Here is a 13,349-nt window from a genome sequence, read left to right on the forward strand (position 1 = left end):
TTTCCCCATTTCCTACCATGTAATCTAGCCACACTAAAGATTAAGGTAACTGTAAGGTACGTTTCCATATATTACATAACTGTCAACCTTGAGAAGAGGCTGTCAGTAATCACAAGGCAATACGGGATGGGTCCTCCCCCAGAAAATTTTAGAAATTAGAAGCTTGATTTAGGCTAACACTTTGGTGCTTCATAATACTACAATCTGAATTGGCTACAGTACTTAGGCCTACTTTTACAGTACTTCCTTTTTCATTACGATTATTGTTTACCTCCATTTTTTCTCTTTCCTTCTTATCACAGTCAGCACGATGGGTAAATCCGTGACTACTGGTACTTGGCACACCTACAAAAGCTTCCATCTTATTTTTTCTTTCACTTTCACTTCAGATATCACTTATACTGTTTAATTTCGCATTATCATTTGTGTTTGTTTTGTCTTTACAGCAACTGTTAACAGTCACCGACAAAACAATGAAAAAATACTTAGTGACTAACACTGTGTACACAGTGTTTTTGAATTCTAAAAAGATGAATGAAACCACCAAACAAATGATGTCACAAAATTACTGAAAATTTCATTGGTCTATAATAATTTACTCCCAGCGCAATTTAAAAAAAGTTAAAGGGGATAGCCATTAAAATAATAGTGTCAGCATGGTATGTATTATTAAGTGTGGATAAGTAAGTGAACTGCACATCTTGTGATGTCCTCCAGTTAGAAAAACAGCAACAGCCTTGAACATTGTGACTTTACTTGGTTTGAAAGCTGTTATGTTCCTATCCTTTAAGGCTCTTGTACAGAACGAAAAATTTTCATCACTCTGCATAACCTATCTTAGTAAGTCATGACGATGAAATCATTTCTAGACAGGTTTATGATGTTCTCAGGAAGGAAAACATTACAATCTAGAAAACATTTTAATAGCACATGAGTAACAAAGTAGAAACAGTAGCTTTCCGATTTTTTAAAACATCAAATTGTATAATGTCTATATCCATTATTTTTTAGTAACTTTCCGTAACTCCATAACTAGGGTGCTTAATATGTAACAATTACAGACAATCCATAGTAGTTGGCAGCCATGGTATTATTCAACTGGAACCTACTGTCTTTGTTATTAAACAGGCTGCACTGTGAATTTCCACCAACTCACAACACAGGGGCAGTAGGTTGTTGTCTGACAGATTTATTCAACTGGAATTCACTGTATGCCCTTTGGTGACAAAGTCTTCAGTTATTTAGGAATAAAGGAGATGACTCACCGAAAGACAGAAGTGCTGCCTCATCAACAGGTGCCCTCAAACAAAAGGTACAGAGCTTGGCTAGCTTTCGGAATGCACTTCCTTTTTCTAGCTGTAGAAAAACATGATCCCCCCCCCACACACACACACACGTTTGTCTCCCTACATTGTGCTTTTGTTTGTGTGCCTATCGACAACAAAGTGCTTCTGCCTTTTGATGAATTCTCTCTTTTTTTCCTAAATAATTCATAATTTTCAACCAGAACTTTCCATACATTATTAAATCTTCAGTTATGACAGACACACTAGATTTTAAGAACCATATATTACACCACTCACAGTACTGTCCAATTGTGTACATTTACTTCAAATGTTTCTATCTTACCACCTTACAGTAAGTACTGGCCAGTCATTCTATCTCCCTGTATCCGGCTGCACACATTGTATTGCTGATGTACATCAAAGCACATTTGGAAAAAACATTGTAAAGTTTGATATGCAAAGGTGTCTTTCTTCGAACAGTTCCAAGGTCATCTTGACAATGAGAGGTGAGGTGTTTATCACATATAAAGGGGTACATTGGCCAATCAGCACAATTGAACAACAATGTGCAAAAAATTAGTTCCACACATGGCTCTTACAATCTGGCATCCGTGAAAGGCATGCAATGAAATACAACAGTACAAAATGTCTTACAAAGGTAACATCTTACTTCGGTAGTATCCCACACGAGTCTCCTGACAGTTTCATGAATCAAGACAGCAGATTTGAGGAACATAAGAAAACCTGCGACCGTAGGCTTCTGTAACCATTGCTACAGTCAATGAAGGTCCTCTGAGTATGTGACTACATCATTTACTCATTGACAATACTGTCACATATCCATAAAAATTTTATCGACAACAAGGAAACCGGCTTTAGGCTTACTACAAGCAAAATGACGTTCACTGGGGGAGTCGATGAACAGTATTAGTGATTAACCCTGGGCTTTCTATCACCACCCACAAATGGCTTTCACCTTTGGTAGAACTGATTATGTGCTATGCATGTTAGCAGCTGCAAGGTGGTGGTGGTGGTGGTGGTGGTGGTGGTGGTGTGGGGGATAGGGAAACATAAACTACAGTGCACCCTTCAGTGCATCCAGTCCCCTCATGGTACACAGCCAAAGCTGAGCACAAATTCTATTTGTTCCAAAGTGACACCTGACAATCATACCTATATGAAACACACCGGCAAAGACATACAATATCATCATCATTTCTTTACTTATTTGCATGTGCAATTTAAGAGTGCTATTTGCATACTAACTGTTCTGGAGATTAGATGAAAAAGCGCAAAAACAATTTTGGGAAAGAGACCTCTGTTAATGATTGCTGTTTAATGCTTGTAATATCAGAGGGCTATGGATGAATACACAATGCCGAAGCTGCTGCTCGGCAGGTACTCTGGGGTGAGGTGTTCCGTCGAGCAGCTCGAGTGAGGGAAGAAAAGAAGTGTGCAGTAGGAGGGTGAGTTAGGAAGGGTGGCTGATGGCACGGATGGAGGTGTGGGAGTTATGCTAGCAATACATCCTTCATTCCTGTACTCCTCGTGGCCTCAACATCGACTATTCCCCTGCACCCCCATTCTCTTCCCAACAGTTTCCTCTTCTTCCATTCTATCACTCTCTCCCATTTCACTTCCCTACAGCATTGGCATTATGCACTGTGCAAAATCTCTGGCTCTGGTGCCTGCTGTGTCATCTGAACAAGACAGAGCCAAGGCAAAAGCGCTACAGGTGCAAGGATGCGAGCTGGTGGCAGTGCCATAGAGACTCGCCACTCGGCTGAGTTCCACCAGCGCCACAGGCAGTGCTGAGGATGAAGATATCAACTTTGTCTTGGCCAGTTGCCGGCCGAGTACAATCCACCAATGACAGGATGAAAATGGACAGAAGCTTACTCAGAAGATAGAAGAGCAGCACTTGCCCACTTGGTTATAGATAATCCTCCAGACCTGACAGGGAACGTCATTTAGTGAACTCTTAGAAGTGAACAGACAGCTGTTGTAAACTGCATTTGCTGTGTACTGTGAAATTTACCTACAATGTTTTGCACTTCACCATTGAGGGATTTTTTGTGTTGTATTACAAGCAGTGGTGGACTTCATTATACAACTAATCACAAAGATAAGAAAACCTTTTAACTCATTGTGTGACTTTGTTACTAATTTGTTGGAGCATTGTAGAGCCTTTGTTCTCTTATCCTGTTACCTGACCCTGGAGCATAGCTGTGTAATGGTGGCAGGGAAGAATTGTCTTAGCCGTTTAATGCACCAGAAGCCATTTCACAAACTCGGCCTACCATAAAAAGCAGTGGCAACTTGGTCTCCACAGCAGTGGCGACAAGGTCGTTTCAAAACTGATAAGGGTTTACAAAATTGGAGACAAGGATGGGATCAGAGAACAGATTCTGAAATATTCCGATCCTACTATTGAGCAGGTATTGCAGATCATTGATTACCAAGACTCTTGTGATTTTACTGTAGATGGTTTTCGGCAGTCTGGTAACATCTGTACTGTAGAACAAAAGGTTGGAAACAGCCCTAGTGCTACACGGTCCTGTAAACAGCCACACTTAATGGCACACAGACAGTCTCACAGACAGGACACCATAATACATCAACAGCTTCAGCACAAGCTACGTTCATCTCACCAACAGCGTGGTACAAAATCTTATTCCCAATGCTACACAGCACATAAACGTGAACACTGTCCATCACACCAAGCCACTTGCTACTCCTGCCACGGAACTGGACATGTACGAAGTGTTCGCTTAAAAAGACAAAAGTCCCCGAGTCACAATGTGAAACTATTGTGCCCTGCAAGGCAAGTGCATGTTGTAACTTCCGAACATGTTGCTTTTACAGAACAATCATGTGCATTTATTCAGAACACTAGTTCCCCTGTTATTCTGAACATTAGTTACCCTGTCCAACATCTCTCTAATAAATTGTATGAACCTTTTAGCAGGCCATACAGTAAAACTTCATTTAGATACAGGTGCATCAGAGTTCTTGTTAAGCGATGAAACTTATGAACTGTTAGGCAAACCAAAACTGTGTCAATCTACGAATATACTTACAGTGCACAATGGCCAGAACATTCCAGTGAAAGGAACACTTAACATTGCGGCCATGTATCAGAAGCTGCAGAACACAGTTTCCATCAAGTGCTACGAAGAAGACAATCAGTTAATAATTTTGGTCTCGACTTGTTTGGACTAAACATTGTGGCCGATGTACTGGCTGTGTCTCATTTCAATTCAAGTGACAGTGTTGCTAAGCTCTGTGATGAATTATGCGAATTGTTTGCTCCTGGTGTAGATAAAGCCAATAACTTTGTAGCGCACATTATGCTTCAAGACAACATGCAGCCGCACCTTTTCAAAGTACGTGCAGTGCCTCTTGCACTTCGTGCACAGGTTGCAAAAGAACTGGCTCACTGGCAAGAAAATGGCATCATCGCACTGATCTCTGCAAGTTAGTGGTCTTCCCCAGTAGAATATGTTTGCAAACCCTAAGGAAAAATTAGAATTTGTGCTGATTTCAAAGCCATTGTCAATCCTCAGACAGTTGTGGATACTTATCCATTGCCTCACCCTGACAAACTCGTGGATCACTTAGGCAAAGGTCTCTATTTTTCAAAAAAATAGCCTTTGTGATGCCTAACTTCAGATTCCTCTTGATGAACTTTCACAAAATGCATTTGCCATTAATACACATTTAGGTCTTTTGAAGTTACTTCATTTGCCTTTGTGCAGCAAATCAGCACCTGCCGTTTTCCAACACTATCTAGAACAGCTGACTACTTCTGTACCTTCATGTACAAATTACCTGGACAATATTGTAGCTGCTGGTCAGACAGCAGAACATCACCTTGCCAACTTGTGCACTTTATTTCAAGTTTTGTCTGATGCCGGACTGAAGTGACGGAAATACAATAGTTAGGTCATGTTATCAATTCTCGAGGTGTTCATCAGACATGGGCACATTTGCCTTCACTTCCAAGCTTCTCAACAAAGCTCAGCAGAACTATTTCCAGCTAGGAAAGGAAACTCTTGGCATCATTTTTGTAGTGACTAAATTTCACCAGTACTTACACGGTCAAAAATTCTGTCTGATCACAGACCACAAGCCTTTGCAGTCATTCTTCAATCTGGCTAAATCGATTCCTATTCATACTGCTGAGAAATTGCAACGTTGGGCTCTTATTCTCTCCCACTACCACTACGAGATCATTTATTGGCCCACTTCTAAGCAAGCAAATGCAGACACTTTCTCACATCTACCTATGGGACCTGATGCTGACTTCGACACTTCGAAATCAGCATGTTTTCAAATTGATGAACAAGAAAAGGACTTCGTCGAGCAGTTTCCACTGGATTATTGTAAAGTAGCTCAAGCCACTTCTTCCAGTCCCAATTTGCAGATTTTGCTCTGATACATTCATATAGGTTGGCCATCTTCTATCAAGCACAATGTTAGCCCCATTGTACGTCAATATTTTGCACGTCAACATGATCTTTGTGTTGTTCATGGTGTCATTTTGCTTCACACAGAGTCAGGACATTCGCACATGGTGATACCAAAAGTGCTTCAAAGACATGTACTTAGCTTATTGCATCAATATCATTGGGGCGTTGTCCACACAAAACAATTAGGATGCACACATTGCACATGGTTTGGCATGGATGCGCAAATAAAAAGGATGTGTGAAGGGTGTCAAGCATATGTGGGACATCAGGCTGCCCCTTGACAACATTTTTTTTGAGTGGCACAAAGCAGAGGCACCTTGGTAGTGCGTGCACATAGACTTTGCTGGCCCTTACTGGAACACATGCTGGTTAGTATTTGTCAACACATATAGCAAATTCTCCTTTTTTTGTTCCCATGTTATTGACAACATCTTGCTCCACTTTGCATGCACTTCAGTTCATATTCTGCATTGAAGGTCTGCCTGAATTGCTCATCACAAACAATGGACCTCAATTTGTTTCTGCAGAATTTGAAGATTTCTGTACAGTGAACAGCATATACCATCTCACCTCAGCACCATTCCACCCAAAATCGAATGGTGACGCTGAATGTTTCGTTCACACATTAAAACAGCAAATGGACAAATTTTGCTTGCATCATCCACAAGAACAAGCCTAGCATCACTTGTCCACTTATCAAACCCAGCCCTGCAATGGCCCTTTGCCCACAGAACTGCTACAATGGCGACGCCACCGGACACTCTTGCATTTGCTACATCCTCCGCTGTGGTCGGTGCCTACAGACTCCAGTCAGCCAACATATCAGATCAGCCAACCTATGTTTTACAAAATCTATGGCAGTGTGGCATCATTACTAATTCAATTGGTTCGCATAGGTTTCAGATTCAAGGTCCTGATGGACTGTGGATGGCAGAAGCGGCACTTAAATCAAATTCGTCCTTGTCACTTGCAAAGTTCTGCTGCTTCTCGTATGTTCACAGATTCCTGACCTTCCCGGTTGACACAACCAGGAGTGCCATCCATCAGAGTGGGGTCACGAGACGCTGTTTCTGGACCTCAAGCTGATGGACATCGATCCAACGCTAACATCCGTCCACTAGCGGATGTCTCACGGCCCCTACCATGCCACCACCACTGGGTCAACTCCATGTCAATGTCTACCAAGAGGCCTCCAGTCAAGAAGATGCCATTGTGGATTCATGCCATCAAGAAGGTGCCCTGCCGATGGGTTATGGGACGCACCCTGTGCTTTGTTTTTCAGCCGGTGTTCCCTTGCAGTCTCAAGATGGATGTCAGGGTGCGAGCGGCGACTTGGCATAAGCTACTGAGCAGCGACTCGGCATAGGCTTCAGCACTGGTCGCCGATGCAACACTAGTTCCAGTACCCATGCTTCCCCCTCACCATTGGTACGGTGCTCGGCTGTACGTGACAACAGTGCTGTGTCATCCAAACAAGACAGAGCCAGAGCAAAAGCACCACAGATGCATAGATGCGAGCCGGTGCCAGCGCCATACAGACTCGCCACTTGCTTGAGTTCCACCAGTGCCATGGGCGGCATTGAGGATGAAGATATTGACTTCGTCTCGGCCAATTGCCGGCCGAGTATAATTCATCAATGACCACACGATACAGACAGAAGCCTACTCAGAAGATAGAAGAGCAGCACTTGCCCACCTGGTTGTAGATCATCCTCCGGACCTGACTTAGACAGGGAACGTCGTTTAGAGAACTCTTAGAAGTGAACAGACAGTTGTAAATTGCATTTGCTATGTACTGTAAAGTTTACCTATGATTTTTTGCACTTCACCATTGAGGGCCTTTTTTGTGTTATATTACAAGCAGTGGTAGACTTTAGTATACAACTAGTCACAAAGATAAGTAAACTTTTTAACTCATTTGTGTGACTTTGTTACTAATTTGTTGAAGTGTTGTAGAACCTTCATTCACCTATCCTGTTATCTGACCCTGGGGCATAGCTATGTAATAGTAGCAGGAAGAAACTGTCTCAGCCATGTACTGCACCAAAAGCTGTTTCACGAACTCACAAACTTGGCCTATACAGCAGTAGCAATGAGGTCTTTACAAAACTGGCGACAAGGGTTTACAAAAGTGCCCATGTGTTGAATTTTTATCCTGTGCACCTGTTGCCTCTCCCTCCTTGCACCTGTTGCCTCTGGTTGGTTGTTGGTTGGTTGTTTTTGGGGAAGGAGACCAGACAGCAAGGTCATCGGTCTCATCGGATTAGGGAAGGAGGGGGAAGGAAGTCGGCCCTGCCCTTTGAAAGGAACCATCCCGGCATTTGCCTCGAGCGATTTAGGGAAATCACGGAAAACCTAAATCAGGATGGCCGGACGCGGGATTGAACCTTTGTCCTCCCGAATGCGAGTCCAGTGTCTATCCACTGCGCCGCCTCGCTCGGTCCTGTTGCCTCTCCCTCCTGCAATCCTACCACCTGCATCTCCTGCCTGTCCACCCAGCATTCCTATCTCACACATCTACTGCCTCATCCAGAGCCGTCACTCGTCTTTATCCAACCCTCCCTCCCATTCCAAGCCTCTTTTCTACACTCATTCACTCCACTTAACACAATCCTTCACCCAACTCTAGCAAATGAACTGCAGTGCTGGCACTGGGTGCTCATTTGGCACAATGTAACACACTCTCTCTCTCTCTCTGTATGCAGGTGGAGGAGAGGGGGGGGGGGGTGGGGGAGGAGTTTTGTGTGTGTGTGTGTGTGTGTGTGTGTGTGTGTGTGTGTGTGTGTGTGTGCGCGTGCACGCGTGCGCGCGCGTGCGCGTGCGCGCGCTTGCGCGTGCCTGTCAATGACTCAACACTTCTACTGTTTGGTGGGCTGTTACCTTCACACTTAAACTGTATATACAAGTACTATAACGGAGAGGGTGTTAAGGAGTATGCTGCCACACAGTGCATCAGTTGGCAATTTTAGTATCGTTCTGTACCATGCATGCCTTTGTGGCTATTGTTAATCATATATTATGTATGCTTCAGTAAATGTAAGTGGTAGAAATTTTTATCTCTCAGATACTGAAACTCATATGGATGTAGTGACATAAAGTCAGTTCAGTGTGTACATTCTACAGTATAATAAAAGTGGTTATTCACGCCAAAGTGTATTAAAGCTGTGCCCCATTTCCTTGATCATCTTATTCCTGACTTTGAATACCATACATTTAATCTTATGAATCTGAAGACAAATTATGCATGTGTGATTCAGTGCCCATTTCAATACAGTATTGACAAGTTTGCCTAAAATCAAGCAAGTACCTGCCTCATAAAAGCTGCTTCATTCATATTCCATTTAGGAAATTATTGTTGTCATTATAATTTTTTTTAAGTCATTGGTAGCAGGTTTATTGGAAATCACAATAAATCTCATGTAATATAACATATATGAACAGGATGTGAACCCAGTGTCTTACAATTCAAACATTTAGCTGGCATCATATCTTGCTCTGTTCCAAAGCTGCTAATTTATCTCCAATATTCCGTTTATTAGTTACAAACCAATAGGCCATTCTCAGTTCAGCAGTTAATTTCTTAGGACTATCATACATGACTGGGTTCACTGCTTTTCTGATGTTGCCACTTCACAGAATAAAGAACATCAGATGTAGACAAATGTAGCACTGGTGAAATCTCTGTGAAATGCTTGAACTTGTGTCTTTATAATATTGTTAGTCTTGATCTTAACTCTCATTACTGACTCATACCTGTAAAGCTGACACATTGTTACAGCAATTACACTACCTGACATACATAGCCTGAAACTATGTATGTCTGTTTAGTGGAGTGTTAGGGAACATTTGGCCAGGTTTGTTCTTTATTACATCCTTCTTATTCTGAGTTTTATACACTGAGCTCACTACTGTGAAAAACATAACTACTAGTGCAAAACATATTATTCAGAAGACACTGTAAAATGTTAATCTGTGATGTGAAGATCTTTCATAGATCTAAATGATATTTATACATATATATGCAAACATCTACCATTTAATTATTCAGAAATTAATGCAGTCACTGGGGCATTTGTTTACCACAGGCACATACCTTATCATTTTCCTTGAAAATTGGTTGGTATGAATTTTTATTTGAGAACAAAGCCTCTTGTGTTGGCACTGTTGTATAAACATTCTCGGACTTCTTGCCGCATCTATTCAGGGTAAAACCTCAAGCTTTTGACGATTACCTCCATCATATTCATCAGGAGCTACTGACTGTCAAAACTGTTGCTGTGGAGGCCTTATATAGCCCATAGATGGCTTCTGATTTGTCAGTAATTATATAATGCTGTAACACACATGGTGTCAGTGTCTGCATTGGTGGTGCCACTGTGCCCATAGTAGCATAAACATCGCAATGAATATGTCTGCCTCTTCTCCACATCTGGAGCTTGCTTTCATGTACTGCGAAGTTTATATCTGCTGTCAATGTTTAAGTTCTTCTTGCACATTTTTATTTCTACAGCCTCTTTAATTACAGAATCCCAGTATATAGTAGCCTAGGACAAAACTTTTGTTTTGTCAAACAGTATTTTGTGTTTGTTTATGAGGCTGTGCAGTACTTGCATGATATGATTATTAAATACTTTGGCTGTTACATCACTGACATATCCCACAGCATGAACTCACTCTCAAACCCTCTCCTATTAATATGACACTTCACTCATAATGGAGCATATAATTTTATTTTTTTAATGGTTTCTGTGAACTTTAGATGAGTCACATCATCTTAACCTGTCTAGCCATTCTTCAGAAACTTACACTCTGCCTGTAAGTGAGCTGTTGTAGATGCCCAAACCTCTCAGTTTATTCTTCATTTACTACTTACATATTCAGTTATTCAGAGAGGTTACACACCAACTTTGTTTTCTTCCCTTGCATAATTCCAACAACTAAACATTTAAACCGTTTATTTACAATTTTCTCCTCATGGTGTGTTTAAAGACATGCCCACAAAAATGTTATCAAGTGCTATGCCATTTCTGTTAACCTAGACTCTGTTTTGGCAGTATGCTGCAGCAGACTATATGACTCTATCTCCAAAAATATTCCTTCCAGGAAACCACTCAGAATGTTTAATAAATATTAAAGCACCCAAGTATTACAATGTTTTGGTCTTTTTCATAAGGTGAGCTCAGAAAACGATTAATCTTAAACAATTTTTTTACAGTATGAACTTTACGAGCGTGCAATAGATAAAGATTTAATTCTTGACAACAGAACTTATCTTGCCAGCATTCTAATCTCTGTTTAGAACACAAGATACATAACTCAAATATAAGAAACATAAATCTTTCTGATAAACTAGAATGATAGCTATTTCAATGAAACTCACCTTGTTATTGTAATCACATATCCCATTATCACATTTCTTAACAACACAATATGGTGTATCACAATAATCTCCAACAAAACCTTCAGCACACACACATTTGAAAAGTCTGTCAGCTTCTGGATCTGGAATAAAGAGCTTATCACATTATGCATGTTCATTTTATATATAGACATGGAAGATTACACCACTTGTTAATCAGAAAAAGATATATCTTTCAAATATGGACTCACCTGTGACTTCCAAGCAAGTAGAACTATTTCTACAAGGCATGTCTGCACAAGTTACAAGCTTAATCTCCTTACAGAAAGGTCCTATGTAACCATCTGCACATCTGCACTCAACTGTAGCTATGCCATCTATACAAGTTCCACCATTCAGACAAGGAAATGAAAGGCATTCATCAATATTCTGCTCACACCTGTGGGTAAATGATGGAGATTTTAAATATTTTGAAACAGTCTTTTACCATTCATTTAGCAAGTGAGTTAAAGCATCTAAGTTTTGCAATCTAAATGTTTGCAATTAACTCATATAAACTCAAAATGGTACCGACAGGAACCTGAAAAATTCACATTTGCGACAATTGTGAATGTAGAATCAAATTCTCGCACAAATTGAGAAAATATGAAATTACCTGCTAAATATTATTTTATAGCAAACTGTGTCTGGATGAAATATTTTACAAGTGATAGTTTCAGATAGTTTTATTTTCTGCACATAAATAAGAAAAAATAGACAATTTCCAGTGACACACTTGAGAAGCAAAAAAGGGCACCTGTTCATGAACCAGAGATTACTCACATGAATGCAAAGGCATATCAGTTTACCTGAAGTTTTGCTCTTCAATTGTTGGTAGAGGAGAGGAGGAGGGAGGGGGGTGGGGGGCAAAGCAACACATAGCAACCTAGGACTCAGCCTCTTGATCTGGCATTTTAGAACAAAGTAATGTACACTATTCAGTGCAGCTCGTATCTGTGGTGTCAGCTATAGTAGTATAAAAGCTCATGAAAAGGCCCAACAATAGGTTATTTGGCCTTTTGTATACCACAGATTCAAAAACTCTCATTGGCAGATACCTTAAGTGTCAAAACGGAGGGGGTGGAGGGGTGGGGGTGGAGGGGTGGAGGGGTGGGGGGGAGGCGAGAGGGGAGGGGGGCGGGAATGAAATATAATGTCAATAAACATTTTAAATCAGAGATGCTTTCTGTTCACTGATTAGAAGATTCTGCTGCTTTTCAATAAAAGCACTTATCATTTCAAAAGCTGAAACAGTGCTGAAAGAAGAAAACAGTATATAGATCATTTCATAAAAATAAATGTTGAAGTTTTTGCAAAAGCCAAATTTCATTTTAAAAGTTAGAAAATCATGGTTAAGAGCCTGTATTGATGAATTCTTGAACAAATATCTACTCTGCGAGGATTCAGTGTGAGAAATATCTGCCAGATTGAAGATAAGAGTATGTCTAAAATAATCAGAAAATGAGCCCTCACATCCTGATCACAAATCCTTATGTGTAGAATATACTACTATATTACTGGCAGTCCTCAGGTAGTGAACTAAACTGCAGATAAATTAAACTATTAACTGTAAATTTTGCAAGAATTCCAGAATGAGATTTTCACTCTGCAGCGGAGTGTGCACTGATATGAAACTTCCTGACAGATTAAAACTGTGTGTCGAACCGAGACTCGAACTCGGGACCTTGTAGGAGACGAGGTACTGGCAGAATTAAGGCTGTGAGAATGGGTCATGAGTCATGCTTGAGTAGCTCAGTTGGTAGAGCACTTGCCCGCGTAAGGCAAAGATCCCAAGTTCAAGTCTCGGTTCGGCACACAGTTTTAATCTGTCAGGAAGTTTCTTTGCAAGAATTATTCAGATTACAAGTATACATTAAGAATTCACCTTTTTCTCTGCACTAGAATACATTACTTTGTGAACATGTATTATACCTTAGTATTTGGTTTATAGTGCCCTGGATTTTTCATGTAAGATTCCACAAAAATGACAAATTCAGTACTAAACATTTTTGCAAGTACATTACTTTTTTATATTTTCATGCATTACTTTTCACAGCCTGCATTTTGCCATGTACGACCTGTGAAGAAACGTGTTCTCACAGTGCACAAAAAATGCATACTCCAGATGTAAAATTGGCGCTCTCAAAGCTTTGTCTATAAAAATAAACAGTTTAATGTTTTTATGAGTAAAAA

The 13,349-nt window shown here is 40.6% G+C and overlaps 1 protein-coding gene across 1 annotated transcript in view; it reads right to left on the reverse strand.

The window, feature by feature from the left end:
* Positions 1 to 13,349, reverse strand: part of LOC126248896 (protein crumbs) — a 354,721-nt gene that overhangs the window by 56,693 nt on the left and 284,679 nt on the right. The window contains exons 27-28 of the mRNA XM_049950366.1: positions 11,369 to 11,556; positions 11,139 to 11,260 (exon numbers count right to left, since the gene is read on the reverse strand). Coding sequence (XP_049806323.1) covers positions 11,139 to 11,260; positions 11,369 to 11,556 — 310 coding nt within the window. The remainder of the gene's footprint in view (positions 1 to 11,138; positions 11,261 to 11,368; positions 11,557 to 13,349) is intronic.

This window comes from Schistocerca nitens, chromosome 3 (assembly GCF_023898315.1).
Source record: "Schistocerca nitens isolate TAMUIC-IGC-003100 chromosome 3, iqSchNite1.1, whole genome shotgun sequence".
NCBI lineage: Eukaryota > Metazoa > Arthropoda > Insecta > Orthoptera > Acrididae > Schistocerca > Schistocerca nitens.